Source organism: Ambystoma mexicanum, chromosome 4q (genome assembly GCF_040938575.1).
Source record: "Ambystoma mexicanum isolate Mex_15411 chromosome 4q, UKY_AmexF1_1, whole genome shotgun sequence".
In the NCBI taxonomy this organism is placed as follows: domain Eukaryota; kingdom Metazoa; phylum Chordata; class Amphibia; order Caudata; family Ambystomatidae; genus Ambystoma; species Ambystoma mexicanum.
Window position 1 is genome coordinate 714,512,464 of NC_090928.1, and position 17,927 is coordinate 714,530,390.

The following is a 17,927-nucleotide window of genomic DNA, read 5'->3' on the forward strand; positions in this document are numbered from 1 at the left end:
AGCTGGGTGTGTGATACGCATATCTAGACACAGTAAAGAAAAACGTCAATGATTTCAATGTGCTGAGTGCACTGATGATTCCCTGCTAGACACAAAGGCACGATTGACAGATGTACAGGTAGGAACTCTGGGCAGATTGCCCGAGTCTTTTGTATCCCCTTGGAAAGTAGTAGAAATTACACAGGTGAGAGAGATGATCCCTGAGAAAACCCACAATTGAGAAGTTGACTCATCGTATTCTCGTAGAGCGATTATGCGCCAAAGAAAAAGTGCATTGCAGTGCATTACCCCAGAAAGACCATGAAGCATGTAGAAAAGATTGTGTGGCATGCAGGTTGCACATTGTTAAACATGAACCTATGTTTGAGGGACGTACGTCCTCTTCATGATGAATGTCTACCCCCACACTAAGTTTGTAACCACCACATTGCATCAGTAAAAAGTCTTGCAGTGAACACTGGAAGGCATGTGCTTTCCCTGTCTACCATTCAGTATCTAGAGCAACATGGCCCGGCTCATCTCAAGTTTTCTATTTCCAGTTCTCCAGATGTCTCCTTTAATATATTCTATACCCTGATCAGTTGCAGTGCTGGCATAACCCTGCATGTGAAGGGAAGACGACACTTACAATCCATAATAGGAAATGTGTGTATACTTCAATCATGGTGTTAAAATAAAACATACATCCTGCTGAGGTACATGAAAATCGGTATCGGAATAAGCAATGTTGGTTACAGTATAGCCATGCTGTTCCATTATATATGGTTCAGCGCCGGGCTCTCTTGGCCTCCTCTTACTTTTAGCACTTGCTGCAACATTAAAAATGAGCAGAAGACATTCTTCTTCCATCGCTATTGATCTGATGAATTCCTGGTGAGGCCTGTTTAATACACCATGCTTCATACATCCAGCTCTAAACAGTTAGACTGAGTTTAGGATCATTTTCAATCATTGGACTTTCACTTCAAAAATATTATTGCCCAGGTTTAATGCTGGTTTCTCTTAATTTGAATGTACTAAACCTTTATCCAGAGTGTTTGAAGAATTTTGTAGGAGTGTTAAGCATTACCTCCCTCTTGATATGCTAGAAGTCTTTCTTCTATTGCTACTGTTTTGACAATTGTCAGGCCCTCACCCAGATAGGCCATGCTTTCTATGCACAGCACTATAGATGCAAGCTGAGCTTATGTTGTTTTTTGCCCATTGCACGTTAATTTCATTTTTTAACATGTTGCAGTAGCTTCCGCTTCATATATTTCAAGTTGTTCCTCATGATATAGTTGGCAAGATTTCTGGGTTCCTCCTGTGGTGATATCTAACTAATTGGCTAGTCATCATATGCACAGTGGCAGCCTGTTGCAGGCGTGCTGTAAACAATTCAATGGCAAGCCCAGTGATTGCTGACGCATGGCATATCTCATTTTATTTGCTCTCTGTTTCCTGATATTATGTGTGTGACAGAGACCCGGTACTCTGACATATCCTGAGTTGAATACTTTTGAAATTTGATCACTAGGCTGCAAACTGCTACACACTGATCATCCTTCGAGAAGGAGAAGTGTAGCGCTGATATATAAAAACGTAGATTATATAAGTAGACTTGATTGCCAGTATTTTGATTCATCTGATGCTTAGTTAGATAGAATGTATATTCCGCAGTACTACCCTCGTATGTGATTCAGGTCCTTCACTACGCCCCTCCACCCACCAAGTTTATCACAAACCTCATTTGGCATTATAAATTATTATATAGCCACAGTTTTGATTGAATCCCCATCTTAATGTATTTGGTGACTTTAACCTCTGGTTGTATTCTGCTACTAATATTGTCAATTTTTGCTTCTGAAAATCTTTCTGGACTAACCCTTTTTTATTACATCAGTAACCCACTCTCAAGGCCACAATCTTCTCTCCATTTCCGTGGAATTTCAAAACATTTCACCTTCGGATGGTCAGATCATTTCTTAAAAGATATTGTGGTTGTTCTATTTAGCAAATCAACATTAAATCAGAGTCCTGAACCTATGGGCAAGGATGTTTTTCTTTTTGGAAGATAGTATAATAAACAGGTATATGCTTACACAGTTTGAACTATAGAACTATATCTTGATGTTTCTGATGACAAGGATGTCTTATTTATTTGCTATAATATCATATAACATATCATTGGTTGCATTGTCAGATTGTATTATGACTTTGTAATTTGTTATTGTGAATCATAGAGTTGTTACTCTAAACTTAATTTTAAGTAAGATCGTCCCCTGCCAAAATAAGGTTCTTTCACTCTTCAGTTGGGAGGTTACTCCCAGTATTATTTTTATTTCATGCAGAAGATAAGAGACTAATGTGATTACTTTTTAACTAAATGTTATTAATTGTTTATTATTTTATATTGATTGTATGAAGCACTTCACTTGTGTGGCAGTAGAGCTGAAATAAGATATTTTATGATGATGATGAAGATGACAAATACATTTCAAAGTTCTATTCATGTAGTCCGGGCCTCAAGAAATGAGACAATCTTGTATTGTTGGTAGGAAATTCTCCTGCCAATACACAGCATTTTGGAATTCTGCTACCTTGTCAAATAAGGCAGTTTCACACTTGTCGAGATTGTGAAGACTTGTGTATTCCTGCATCCCAGTCTAGCCTATGGATCATAGTTGGGTATCTATCTTAATCTGCTCTGGGTTATTTAGCTCCAAGATCCGCCTCGGTATCACAATTTATAAAGCTGTATACATGGAAATAAAAGATAAATACAATAGAATTCTTTATATCTTTCCTTTTATCACTGCATTATTCACATGATCACAGTTATTATTAATGAATCCCAATGGCTTACCAGGAAGAGGGAACCCATGATATTTGACCCTGTTACCCACCCTATTACCCATGACAAGTCAGTTTAAAAAAGACACAATGTATCAAAACATGAGGCTGCAGAATACTAATACATAGTAAATGATAGCAAGAAAAAAACATGCAACTACTGAATGTTTCAAAGGATACGGTCTTATGTGTACTCTTACTCTTGGCGAGTAATCAGATTGGTAATAACGCATACAGTGGAAGGCAGTCCACATTGGTTGTACACAGATGATATCCATGCCGCCTCTTCTCCCTTAACAGTATGGTCTCTGGGCAAAGTATGTTTTTTTTTTTCTGTTTCCATCTGGTGACACTCATAAGCATATTTTGCACACAATCCCATATGCCCTCCATCTCCCTTTCCATTACTACCCTGTCTCCATCCTTATCCCCAATGGAATTTTCATCCTCCTCTCAAAACAGTTTTTTTTAAAGATTGGCCTGAACATATGTAGATGCTACGAGAAAATAAATCCTTCAACAAATGTAATAGCCACATTGAATCTGATTCAGAAGGAAATAGAGCATTCAGCATTATTTTTAAGATTGCTCATGCTAGCAGACAAAGTACCCTGCTCTCACAACCAAGTCCTAGTTATGATGCCTTCCTGATGCACTGTGAGACTGGGATTAAGGGAGTTTTAAATTTAGCAATGCCATTTATGGAACAGCCGTCCAATTGAACTGGCTCGGGTACTACTGTCTTTTAGACGGAATTTAAAAAACAACAGTTTATTTTCTAATTCCTGTGTATACTCACCTGTCATTGTGTTGAGTTAATTGTGGGTGGCCGGCATCAGAGCACAGTTAGATCTCCAAGAGCGGTGCCTTACAAATGTTTTCACTCGATTGTTGGCAGTTGTGTCAGTTTCAGGGATTTTCTAACCAGTCCAAAGCAGAATGGCAGGACTGATCATCGTGTAAAATGGAGAAGGAACGGGGAACTGATGACTTGACAAAGGGTTGTAATTTCCTTTCCCAAGTACAGCTTAAACTGCAAGCCTATAACTTCATGGACGATAGAACATTATCCACACAGTGTGTGTGTGAGAGCGAATTCAATCTTCAATTTTTCATATTTCTTAAAAGCCAGGGTTTGAGCATGAATTCTTTATATTGTATACATTACAATAGGTGGGTAGGGTGCCTTTACAAGTTGCATACCTAGAATGAATAAAGTAGACCAGGTGGTGAAGAGGTAAACTGTAAACCTAAAATGAAAACATTGGCAAAGCGACATCACATACAAAGAGTGACATTCAATATCTATGGTCAGATTTTACATAAATACAATGTATAATCTTAGGAGACATTATTAAGAGGGGGTTGTTTGAGTGGTCATTTGAGATAGGAACATGAGGGAGTAGCGTGTGCTTTGTTTTGAATAGTTACACCAATGGAATGGTTTTGTTGTTCAGGTGGAGTTGGGCAAGTAGAGAGAAAGATCAAACGAAGTAGGATGTCTGTGGGTAAGGTACAGGGAACAGATAGGCTGATTAGAGAAAAAGAAGTTTAGAGAGTCCAGTGGGAGTGCTCAGTGAAATCCAGTTAGAAAGGTTGTGAGGGGCCTTAATATATATGGAGTTAAAGATGAGGGAGCAAGAACTCAGGAAGGATTTTGAATTTAGAGCCATCCATCTTGGTGATGCTAAGAAGAGGGTGAGTGTATACGGGTGTGTTGAAGACAGTGGGGGTCATTACGAGGTAGGAGGTAACCATGCTGCTTTTAGCGGCATGGTTACCCCCTTACCGGGTACCAGGTCCGGGTTCCTTGAAAGAGGTATTACTGGGCCATTCCGTCCTTGGAGGGCCCGGTACTTCCTCATTCAAGGAACCCGGACCCGGTACATCCCCATTCGATCCCCCATAGGGCTTAATGGGAATGCGGAGCATGTGAACAACGGGACCGTTAGTAACAGGCCCGTTGTTAGCATGCTGGGCTGCTCGCGGGACCCGCTAAGGCCGTCTGGTCTTAGCGGGTCCCACAAGCAGAACTCGTAATGAGGCGATAAGGGGTTGACTGCTCCGGCACCTTTACCGGCACCGTTAACCCCTAACCACCAGGGTTAGAATGACCCCAGTGTGTTTAGCAAAGTTACGGACATTGTTGAGAGGAGCGAAGGAGTAGATTGGAAAACCAAGGAGTAGGTAAGCACAGTTGGTCAGTATGCTGAGGACCAGAGTTGAGATCAGAGGTTTTGTTGAATGATATGACAGGTGCAGGTGGATCTTTCTAATACTATAGAGGTTGTGTCTGGCTGCGTTAGAAGTAGCCATGATAAACTAATAGAGCTTTAGTACATTATTAAAGAGATTGCTTAGGTTGTGAGACGTGTGTAGAAGGGCTGAGGAAGACTTGGGGAAAGGAGAAGGGAGAGGGGACGGTGGGGTCTGTTTTGGAGGCATGCTGAAAGATGACTTCCTTCTTGGGGGAGGTAAGCATATGGCAACATAGTGCAGACCAGCAGTGGATGGTGGTGAGACAATGGTTATGCATTAAGAGTGCTTTGAGTGAGGAAGGATACCAGTATATGCAATCTGGGTATCAGCAGTAAAGAGGTGATGGTTATATCCAAATAAAGCAGGGTTGTCCACCTCCAGGCCTCGAGGGCCGGAATCCTGATGGGTTTTCAGGATATCCCTCATTAATATTAATGAAGATAAATATGAATACATTTAGAATCATTGTATGAAAATGCATCTCATGAATATTAATGTGTGACATCCTGAAAATCCACCAGGATTCCACCCTTCGAGGCCTGGAGTTGGACAACCCTGAAATAAAGGAATGAGCTTAATCTGGGAGAGGTGTAGAGGGTGAAGAGTAGTGGGGCCTAGAATGCTCCTTTGGGGCACACACAGAGAGGGGGGTGGAGGAGAATATGTTGGAATCCAAGGAAACAGAAGGAAACAGAAGGGAGTCTCAGTCCTGTAAGGGAAGGCATTTAAAATCAGAGAACCTTGCACTGCCATAGTTACTTTCAGAAAAGGGGGTGATACCAAGTTGAGAATAGATTGAAGGCCTCAGGGACCATGTGTGTGTATACATTAATTCTTGTTTGAATTATATAAAATGTTTCCTTTGTTGGTTGGGGTCTGTGAATCAAACTGCCTGGCCCTTCAATATATATTTCTTTATAGTAATTTAGAGAGTATTGTGCATGCATTGAATGCAAGCCTATGTTCTGTGGGGGAGCTATGGTGTCAGGATCTTAGCTATTTGTTGATAATAGCTAAACTATTGGTCCAAAATTCTATTTGTAATCTGTAATCTGTAAACATAAATGTAGGGAACAGATGTACCCGACAACGCAAATATGACCCGCTTATAACCACTGGATGATAAGATACCCATCACTGACGCACAAGCTGCAAAATGTTAAACTTCAGTAACGCAACCTCCTCAAGCAATTAATATGGAATCCGAATGAGGGCGTATTTTGAGTTGCCTCCAAGTACATTATTAGTATGCTGATATGTTATTCTACATGGATGATACCAAGTTCATCTGAGCTCTGCAGTGTGTGAGTATCCAATAACACTGCCTGCTTCCTCAAAATACCTCAACAAACATGTAATGAGATGGGTTTTTTTTTCAATGAGTTTCTTTAGACATTAACGGTGCATCATCAAGCATTTTCTTAATTTTTTTTAAACATTGCAGTAAAAGTTTTTTTAAAACATTGAAGTATTCACTAGTTGCAGCTTAAAGAAGAGTCACAGCCTTGGTAAAATGTGTGTGCATCCCCCATAACTGAGATGTGCAGTTGGGTTCTCTTGGAGGACATTTTACAATTAATATGTTGTACTCCATTTTTTGTTTGGAAAGAGCTTACGGCCACAGAAATTAGGGCATGCACATTTCCTCCTACCAGGCAGACAAAACCACCACCTGTCCGCCAGCGCATCACCAGAAATCCAGACCTAGACAAAGACAAAGAGAAGAAAAGCAACGAAGAAGGGACCAGTAAACAAGCCTTCCCGGTCTACATAGTTTGACTGTAAAACCTCATACACATTAACATGAGAGTTGTCCCCACCATAATGCAATTCACAAAAGAAATCAATAACCTCCTCCTCAAGATGCACTTCCTTCACACCCTGTAACCTGCACCAGCAGACCCACAAAAGCCCAGTATCTCTCCTGGCAAACCTCCCTTTGCAGCCCACCACATAGTGAAGACGCCAGCTGGATATAGATGTATACCTTGAACTTTGCTGTCCCTGGGCTAAGAACGAGACCCACACAACACTGACAACAGGCATGAATTAAATAGGAGCGACGTATAGAGTACATTCTATGTTTTCTATGATGCTGGATTCAGAAATGTCAAAGTCTCCCTCTCTCCACCCCTCTTGCCATATCTCTTTCTCTCTAAACCTCTGCGAGAAGAGCGGCCGTGGGCATGTATTGGTGAAACATTCTCTTTTGACACTTAGGAAAAGCGACTGATGGAGAAAGTGACAAGTTTTGTGGTATCTTGTCCCTCTAGGTTCCTGAACAACTTGAAGAAAACCTCCCAGGTAGATGAAAGGTGAACTGGAGCGATGTTTGAGTGGGTGTTTGCCTGTTATCTGTTTTAAAGATAATGCACGCGTTTGTATTCCTGCATAGTTGATAACACACTACGTGCATCTACTTCTAATTGGTTCCATGCTTGGTGATGGAAGACCCTGTTTATGTTGTCTTCAGGCTCGGAGCTTACACTGCTGTTACTTCACTTTGCACGAATTCTTGTAACGTCAATTCATGAAGATCTGATCCCGGCCCTTAATAGGGCTGGGAAGGCCTTCACTCATGTATTAAGCCCTACAGAGGACGTTGTAACCAATCAGGAAGGGAAGAGATTAAATGTATTATGATTTTTTCTAGGTTTATTTTGGTGCACTCCCACTGGTTCCCAAACTCATTTGTTTGTGAAATCTCCTTCCACTGTAAAACATAAAAATAGCCCTTTTAGCATACACGTATGTGATGTGTCATACATATCATCGATTTCTCAAGAATACGATTGGATTTATCTTTACCAAAGGTAAATGGGTGTTTAGCAGACCTTCTGATTGGTGCAACAGTGCATGTTTTGAAACTGCATTTGCTTTGTAAACTTCCTTTTTTCTTGGTAATGGCTGAATTCCCCATATACTCACACACATTGCCATCTATGGTAAACTAACTCTCAAAGCAGGCGTGACAAAGACCTTTTCAGCCGCCTTCCCCATCCCCTCTTATTGAGCAGTGTACTACATTGGTTCTAAGCCAGAATGCCACTGTGAGAGCATCGTTCTAAACACTAAGGGGCTGCTATGCATTCAGAAAAAAGTAGCATTGCCAGAATGTGGTCTGACCATTGGGCAGAGTAACAGATACTCGGTAGGCCATCCGCCAGCATCGATCAAATGAGCCCCAGGCCCCGCCTCTGTGCCATGCACCAGACGCGTGGTGGAGCACCAGCAAGAATGGCACTGCCAGACCGTGCCACATGCCTGATATTGGGTCAACCTGCATTCATAGTGATGTGTGAAATATGTCCCCACCACGTGCCATAGACATGACACTGGACAAGACAATTAACCTGAAAAGGTCTGGTAAGATACAAGAGTAGGGAACACATAACACAGAGCAAAACTGCCTGTCTCTAACCCATTTATGATACAGTATTCAGAAACAACTGGAACGTTTTCATAACCTGGTAAGACGTATGCCATCATTTCTTTAGATTAACAATGTTCACATCGTTAGGAAAAACGAATCTTTACTTTGTGTTCAGAATACTGTCCGTCTTAATAAGTTCGATCAAGCAGCTTTGAATCCAGTGTTTATTTTTAATCCTGTGTTTCTCCCTGGCTCCCTCCCTCTTTCTCTCTCTCTGTCTTCCTCTCCCGCCGCATCACGCTGCAAGAACATGCTGCACGCTGATGGGAACTCCTTAACAAGCGAACATTCTGTGGTAAATATGCGTGCCTGTGTGCGTTACTTCATTTGCAATGTCTGATATGCCATTGGGATATGTTGAACCCGTGTTTGTTTAAAGTTTGAGAACCATTTTGAAAAAAATATATATCATAGGTTCTCCGTTTGAGAGGTGCCTAAACGGATTGGGGTAAAATAAAAGGCACTCCAGAGGCAGAAATATAAGGGTATTGGCCACATGTATTAAAGAGAAAAGGACAGGGAAACTGTGCATATGTGCATTTTAGGGGCAGACGGAGAATGCGGTCTGTCCTTGTTATCAACTTTGCGGTGGGTTTGGACTGGATCGTACTCGTCCCCATACGTGGCTCATGAGCAGCATTATTGGAGTGATGGTTTCCACTGGCATGTTGATTATTGGGGAATAAATCAATGCGGGGTCTTTGGTGTGCCCACGGCCCCCTGGTCGGTTCTATGCATGGCAGGACTCAGAGGAATAAGTCACGGAAACTCTCTTCCACCTAATCCATTACAATGATAGACCTACATGGGATGAGCTGTCATTCGCATGTCACACAGTAGTTCTCCTCCTCCACCCACATCACCTCCTGTCCAGCCACAGAAAGTGGTGTAAAGTGACAGGTGACACAGTCATTCTCCTTTGGGCAATCACTGATTCCATGCGGCCACTGTGCCCAATGTCATGCCACCCCACCCCAGACGTTGATGTTTTTCATGTGCCTTTTTACATGCCCTTAATGATATGATATGATATGGCATTTGTAACGCGCCTATACACAAGTGTTTTAAGGCGCGACGAGGCAGGGAGGGGGGGGAACAAGGGGAAGACAGACAACAATCCTACTAGGCCAGGTGTCATTCAGACCGCGCAAGTGCAGGGGTAGGGGGAAGGGAAAAAGTACAAGGGGAAGGGGAGGGGGGAAGTACAGTACAAAGTAAGTAGAATAAAAATAAATAAATAGGGCCAGATGGTGGCGAGTGCAAGGTAAGTGCAAGGTAAGTGCAGAGAACTGCTGGGAAGGGGGGGCTGTAGGGATACAGAGACAGTCCCGCAGTGCAGGGGTTGCCAGGGAGGCAGTGCAAGTGGAGAGTGGCTGGGCCGAGGACCGAGGTCGGTGAGTGTGGTCCAGTTGCAGAATTCAGTGCAGTTTCAGTGAAGAATTTAGCAGGGGAGAGGGAGAGAGAAAGCAGAAGCAAAGAGGAAGGTTTTGAGGTGCTTCCGGAACCGGAGATGGTTCTCCTCAAGTTTCAGGGAGGCAGGAAGGCTGTTCCAGAGGGAGGCCCCTGCCGCGGAAAGAGATCCACCCTCAGCTCGTTGCTTCGAGAAGCGGCTGACCCTGAGGGAGTTGGAGACGGATGAGCGCAGGGCTCGGGAAGGAAGATATTTAGGAAGAGAGAGTTGAAGGTATTTAGGCGCCAGGCCCCAGAAGGCCTTGTGGACAATGCAGAGGGTTTTGAACTTAATCCTTGCAGTCACTGGGAGCCAGTGTAGAGATTTCAGTCCTGGAGAGATACGGTCCCTGGGCTTGAGGCCAAGGACAAGTCTCGCAGTTCTGTTCTGGATGAGTTGCAGAGGGCAAAGGGTAGAGGCAGGCAGATTAAGATAGAGGCTGTTACAGTAGCCCAGCTTCGAGAGAACCAGGGCTCAGGAGACAGTGAGCTTCTGGGGGAAGGAGAGGAAGGGAAGAATACGTCTGAGGAGGTGCAGGATGAGTCCCTCAGGATATCTCACCAGGTGCCCCTACCTTCACAGGGCATGCATGTCCATGTCCAGTATAGTTGTCATGCAAGACATTCCTTCCTCTGAGTGGGATTATTCAGCTCCATGGTGACGTCAGGTTTCAGGGTGAGATGTTCCTTCAAACATGATGAATATCTGGTGATGGTGCATTCTGGCATGTCTGCTATGACCATTGTGCCCTTTAATTTCTTTGATTCTCAGTGGTGTTGTGTCAAATGGGTTTTCTGATTTGCATAATTGACATTATTTCCCCGGCACATGGTTGTGCTCCTCTAGGGCTGCTTCTTTTACCCCTCTTCGCTGATGTGCACAGGCCTGTGTGTCTTTATGGTCTTGCAGTAACTTGAGTGACTGATGTGGCAGTCGTATTCTGAGCTACAACCTTAGCTGGGTTCAGATAGACCTTTGCCTTTTGAGTTGAGGGAGGCATTCCACTACTCCTGAAGCATGGAGCACATTGTGTGGTTCAGTGGCATTGCCACAGTCTCGCTTCCCTGCATTGTCTTTTGATGGAGCCTATGAACTGCTCCACCACCCCATTCTCTTGGGGCCAAAGAGGTGTCATCTTTCTGTGGCCCCATATACTTGATAATTAACACTTATTTGACATTGTTATACAGAGCCCACATTTGATGTGTTGCACGTCCTGTCATTTTGAATTAATTTAAAGTATGTGCAGTGTCACGTTCACATTAGAGCTACTAGACTTCAAGTACAAGAATGTAAAGTGGTGTGAGCTTCATAGCCATGACCTGTTGCAAAACCTATACCTGAAAAGAGACAGCTTGAGACCCCTCATTGCTATTAGGAGAACAGTTCCACTTGAAAGGAACCTGTGCTATTGTCCCTACGTTTAGTCATTGTTGTACCCGAGCATGCACGATGAGAAAGAAACAGTATTTCAACATAATAAGCATATTTTTACATGTGACTTGCATGTATCATGGAAATGAGATAGGACACCTCGAAAGGGTTATACATACTACGTTCTGTATATCTGGTTGTTTTAGTGCATACTCCTTGTTTAGTTCAAATTAAATGAAGTACATTTTGTATACCATTCAATCGTGTATTTTATGGGTCCAATTATTTACATATGTTGCTTTCTTGAGTTTGCTAATCTGTTCTTCATAAGTAAAAAGAGCATTTCGACACGTTTCACTGCATGTTGCAGGATTTCCAAACGTATTAATGTTTATATCATTAGGGACCATGTGTCTAGGTGCCAGTATGATTGCGCTTGCAAGTACAGATGCAAAACGCCTCTGATATTTGATATGTTCTGTATAGGCAATGAATCTGGTCATTCTGACGTCAGTGTGAGGATCTGGGACGTTTTTAGAACAACCTTAGCACACATCTGTTGTGCAATAGGGGAATGTGACATTAGGCTGAGGTATGTTTCTCAACATAAAAGAAGGATACATGTCAATAATAGTGACAACAAATAGTAAAGTAACACTGCTAGAAATCCATGAAGAATATGGTGTTCTCAGTATAACCATTGTTTGCAGGACCCACGGCCACGTACACACAGTAAGGTTTTTGATTATTTATTTATTTTTTTAAACTTTATTTTCAACTCCGTGAAAAACATACATCCTAAATACAGTCTACAATTGGGTTATAGTTTATGCATCAACATGGAGCTTCAGTGCCCGCATTTGTAATCAACATATACACACACCAGTAAATACAATTACTTTGAATCAGCAGTGACTAAACAGTCCTCTGTTCTCACGGAAAGGTTGCCAAATGTCTTTTTGCCTGCTGCTCGGTGTCACTAGTGATACATAGGCTTCTTCACACTCATTAGCGTACGTCATTTCGTGAACCCACATTTTTATGTCAGGAGTAGTTGTGGACTTCCACTTGAGCAATATACACTATTTGGCCAGTAAGCAGCCTATGTTGAAACGTCTTCTCGTCTTGGTCGAAATCTTGCCAGGTATTTGGGCAGTGCCAAAGACGGTGGGACACCCGTACATTCATGTAGTACATTGGTAACCTCTGGCCAGAATTGGTCATACCCAGTACATGTGGTGTGCATCAGCAGTATCTGCATTACGTTTAATACAGCGGCCATTAGTTAGAGGTGCAAACTTGCCAATGTTCGCTGGGGTGTAAAGTAGTCTATTGAGTACCTTAAATTGAATGAGTCTGTGCCTAGCATTCAGGGATACCTCCTTGGTGAGGCAGCACCACCTTGTCCACTGTGCCTCGTCTAATGGGGGTACCTAGATCCTCCTCCCATCTCTCCCTGGCTTTCAGGGAATGTGGATGTGTATCTTGACATTTCTTGTTTAATTTGGCAACCAAACCTCTGGGGTTTACGACTGTTGCCACCATTTCTAGTATTTCGCACGCCTCGGGATCGCAAGGAAACGACGACCATTGTGCCCTTATCGCTGCTCTTATTCTGTATATTGTAGTGTTTTAGTGGGTCCAGTACCCAGTTTCTCTGAAAAATCTGACAGTGTTAGTAACATACGTTCTGGGAAGAGGTTGTGTAGCATCAGAGTGCCATTCGGATCCCACCCGTTCTGGATAGCCCTGTCATATGTTGGGGGCAGCCCAGGACAACACCAAAGCGGGATAATACCTGCGAATGGCTCCATGACATGCAGTCTCTTAAATATCCTGGACCAGGCACTAACTGTCGTGCAGACTGTGTAGAATACCAATGCCTGGCGAAGTGGGCCTGCACCACTTCATAATATAACTTCAAATCAGGAGATTGGAGCCCACCCTGACCATATGGTTTGGTCATGGCCTAACATTTCATCCGTGGCGTATCGGCACCCCGTGTGAAACCTACTGCCATCGACCTTAGCTTATAAAAAACGATACGCCCCAGGCCAGACTGGGATATTGCCAAAGAAATACAGTAGTTTGGGAACTACAATCATCTTTAGGAGTGACAGTCTAGCGTAAAGCGAGATCGGGACACTAGCCCATAGGCTCAATTTGTCTTTGAGTGTGTGCATATATTTTTTGTGGTTCCCAAGTAACAAGGTGTGGTGTTGTCGTAGCATCACAATGCCCAAATATTTCAATTTATCTTGAACCCATCTGAGACCCTCCAGGTTTGGAGGGGGGTGGTGGCCTCATTCAGAGGGAACAGTTCCGAATTGGCCTCATTAATGCGATAACCTGAATAGTTAGCGAATTTGCAGACATCTTCCAGAATTGGGGCAAGATTCGTAGCAGGGTTTCCAATGTATAGTAGCGAGTCGTCAGCGTACAACAAAATAATGTGTGTGGGACCTGTCATGCATAAACCACAATGTATGTGTCTAAGTTCCATGATACACGCGAGGGGCTCTATGGTGAGGGCGAAAAGTAGCGGGGACAATGGGCAACCCTGCCTCGTACCACGTTCAAGCAGAAACTTCGGGGATAGTGTGGACCCAGTTCTGACCCTAGCCGAGTAAGGTTTTTGATTCTGATAAACCATAGAGCCATTTATTTTGAAGAATATAAGTATAATCATAGGGGAGTTAACCTAAACGATGACACTGCATTGTTTAATTACCATCTCCCCAAACACTTGGGTTAGTGCTGAAGACGTCAGATATTCATCCATTTGGCAGTCTATCCCTGAAATCTTTGGGTTTCTGAAGATGTAGAGAAGCAAGTGAGAACTCCACCCACTTCAGTGTGATTAGCAAGAGACAGATTGTGCATGGCCAATCACATTGAAGTGGGTGTGGTTTTCATGGACATACATCTCTGCTGAACCTGGTGTGGTTCCAGCATTTTTGGGGTCTGCATGCTGGCAGGAGTGCTGAATTCCCTGAAGATGCACTACATGACAGAAACCCCCGGACATTTGCCCGAGTTGGCTCTTCTTCTGAGGTGCTGCTCCTGATGGGCAGGATAAGGGCCTGCTTATTGGGGGGGTACAATGCAGACTGGCATAATGTCAGCCCCTCTGCTGTGCCGCAGTGTCGTGCACAAACTCAAGAAATTGCAGAGCTCCTTCTTTGGCTCTCACAAGTACTGACCCACAATGGGGATGGTCTGTGCCCAGTAATGTCTCCCCCATTTGTTGTTGTGTTCACCCATGGTTGAATAGAGGAAATTACGCAGGATCACTGTAGTGCATTCTCCATCAAGGAAATGGAGATCTTCTGTTAGAAAGCAAAACATTCTGCACTACAAAATAGCAATACGTTATTAACGGGGGGGCTTGGCATTTCTCAACAATGAAAACATGTTCTTTGCTGTGGACTTTGATGTTTTCAAACTGAAAACGTCTGCTAGATAGTGTCGTGGGCACACAGCACCTTGGCAATATGTGTTTTTTTAATACCTCTGGGGAATTGTACACAAATTATTATTGACAAGTGGTATTTACAATTTTGCAAACACGTAATGAGCGTTACTGTGCGCTGGACATTCTACAAACTTGAAATGTTTTATTTATGGTCGCCTTTAGTCAGTAAAGTTGGCAATGCGTACTTTCTTGAGGCACCGGTGTTTTGTGAAGTGTCAGTAAATGCGTTTCTGCAGGTGGATAACTATTCTGTGAACTTCACTGTGGGCCTTCTGAACAATCATTCCGTTTCCTTAATTGCGGGTGTAGGCCTCCAGCTTTCCATGCTTTACTGGCGATTGGAAATGTGTGCTTGACTTGGGGGATTCTGGAAGTTGGCAATGTGTGCTTCACTTTGGACATGCTGCGAAAGAGCGTGTTAATGGATGGCCGGGGTGCTTTACTGGGGCATGCTTTAATCTGCCATAAATGCGTGTTTTACTGGGGACTGCAGCACTCTTCAAACTGGTATTTTTTGTATTTTTCTTTAAAAGAAGTCTGGAGCTTGCCTTCATTGTCAATGTTTGGTTTTGTGGGGAGTATATATATATATATATATTTTAACTGGCTTCGCGTAGAGTCCTTGAGGGGGCAAGTTGATTGCACATGCACCCGACTATGGCAACCGTTTTACTCGGCGTAGTCCCTCCACCTTGCTACAAGGACATATTCTGTGCAGTACATCCCGTCATCATCTCGATTTCCTATCAGGCACCTCACGCCTCTATCACACTACTTTTGATTAACAGCAATTACCGCTACACAAAAGCCGGTGTAAAACATGAGTGATCTGGTATACAGAAATAACAGCCTGTTTACCACTACCATACAACCTCGGACCCGCCACTTCCCTCTCTGAGTAACATGTCCCCTCTTCCTGTCCTGGCCCTGTCTGGGTCGAGAAAGTAGCCTGAAGGCTTAGCTTTGAACCCTCCTGTCCTCCTCCAACTTCTCTCTCCCTTCTCTTCCCACCTGACACCCACACTTTGAAACACATTTAAAAATACATGAATAAATAAATATATACATTGTGCTTAGGTGCTGCACAATGCTACCCACTGAGAAAGATAATGGGCGTGCTTAATCGATACTTCTGAGAATGCCTGTGTGACGAATCAACTTCCGGGGCACCAGTGGTCCAGGGATGAATATCTGTTTCTAAACCATCAATCAGACCCACATCTCTAGTTCAGCAGAAGATATCCGAACAGATTGGACACACAAGCAAATTATAAACCTTCTAGTCCAATGTTGGTAACATTGATAGAAGGGTAAGCTTATCTCTGCAAGGTTGTGGATCGTTGGTTAGTTGCAACACAGCGGTTGCAGCTTGAGGGGCTCAACTGCCTCAAAAATATCCTTTAAGGCGTATGTCGGTAGATGCTTGTCGATGCACTACTCCAAACTTCTTCACTGGACCTGTGTCATCCTTTAAGGTGGACAACCCAAAGCTGAGGAGAGTGTTGCAGGCACCAAGCTTGTCCTGTCTTTGGTTCAGAGACTCTCTGGCACTTCCTACCTAGGAAGTTTGCTTGCAGAACCTAGCAGGGCATGCGGTGTGCTGGCTGGGTACTGGTCCTGGAGATGCTGGAGGGTCCTCTGGATTCAGTATCTCCCTCTGTTCCCTGTGAGATGTTTAGGGGAGGGATCTTGCTTCCCTCTTTGGAAATCCTTTCCTTCCTTCACTGGTGGAAGCTGTAATGCAGACCGTACCTCCATCCTGGGTCCAAATGAGTTCTTCTTTTTACTCTTTGCGAAGTTGTCAGATGATCTGCCCAAAAGAGGGGCTGAACCCTCTTTTAAAGCCAAATGGGCCAGAGTGATTGGTCTAGGCTAAGCCTACCTCAATGAAAAAATCCTGGGTCCCCACCAACCATCTCCTGTATGCATGAGGTCATGCCCAGCATGCTTTGCAACAGAAAGGCTAAAGGGGTGAAAACATGTAATACTAAGACCCACCCATCTTCCTGTCATGGACCAAAGGGTCTCTCTAGGTAATTGAGCTCTCTGTGGTTCCTGATTAAAGCTGCAGATCTCCCTTGAAGCTGTGGCAGGAACAGCCTTTCTGTCTCCACCAATCCACATACTTGTACCTTCTGAATGGAGTCCCCTTGCGGGGGTTGCCTACTGTAAACACATAGTCACAGACATGACAGGTCACTGACCTTAATGCTGAGAGGTGGGAGCTGGCTTCTAGATGACACAGTGCATAGCAAAGGTTGTTGGGGTTTCCTGTCCCCTTTGTTAACCTCTGCAGCCAGGCCCCATGTGACCCTCTTCAAAGTATACTCTATTGGTATGTTAATTATGTTAATTGCTTCCACCATCTACTGGGGGTAAACACATGTACAGGATGGATCCATGCAGCCTTTGATAGTTAATTAGGTTGGCCATGGCAGGTTGAAGGTTTGGCCTTCCCCTTTTGAGATGCTGTGATGTACTCTTGGCTGTCATATTCCAACTAAATTGACAGGGGTGACAGTGCCTGTCGGATGTGTCCACCCAGAGTACACATTTCTATGTGTATGTCATGCTGTGAACATATGACAATGTGTGTGGATAGGCCCCACACAACTTCCGTAGGTTGATCTACCATTTCAATTACAATTTCAAAAAAGCCCAGCAAGCCAAAACCCACCATGAGATGGTCGAATTCCTCACAGTCTGGATTATATCAGTGAATGTAGGCAACTGTGCTTCAATGCCCTAATTGCCTGGATGCTTATGAATTTAACTCATAACTCCCACAGTGTTCTCCTCAGGACTTGAACACAGGACTTAAACATGTGAAGGATAGGCCTTTGTGCAGCAAATCTGACCAATAGGACACGTTGCTTGCAGTCAGGGAATTCATGTGTCCAACAGCAGCAGAGATATAAGCTGTGCCTCCGAGGAAGAGTTTTGGAAGAGGAGGTCATACACTCCACCTTAGCATTTAGAGACTCACGTGTTTTTGGAAGCAAGTTAAAATGCTCTCATACTTAAAATGTTAAGTAAAAGACGTCCATGACAAAAACAAACAAAATCAATTTATAGGTAAAGGTACACTTCTTTTGCCTTAACAT

The 17,927-nt window shown here is 43.5% G+C and overlaps 1 protein-coding gene across 11 annotated transcripts in view; it reads left to right on the forward strand.

Moving 5' to 3' along the window:
• PLCB1 (phospholipase C beta 1) overlaps nt 1–17,927 on the forward strand; it is a 3,004,223-nt gene that overhangs the window by 2,799,041 nt on the left and 187,255 nt on the right. For 4 of the 11 annotated variants that reach the window (XM_069608284.1, XM_069608285.1, XM_069608288.1 and 1 more), the window contains one exon: nt 8,772–8,819. The exons of 4 other annotated variants lie outside the window; for them this stretch is intronic. In XM_069608284.1, the coding sequence (XP_069464385.1) occupies nt 8,772–8,819 (48 nt within the window). Of the gene's footprint in view, nt 1–7,364; nt 7,396–8,771; nt 8,820–17,927 lie in introns of all 11 variants that reach the window. 3 more of the 11 variants (XM_069608292.1, XM_069608291.1, XM_069608293.1) reach the window with 2 other exon arrangements.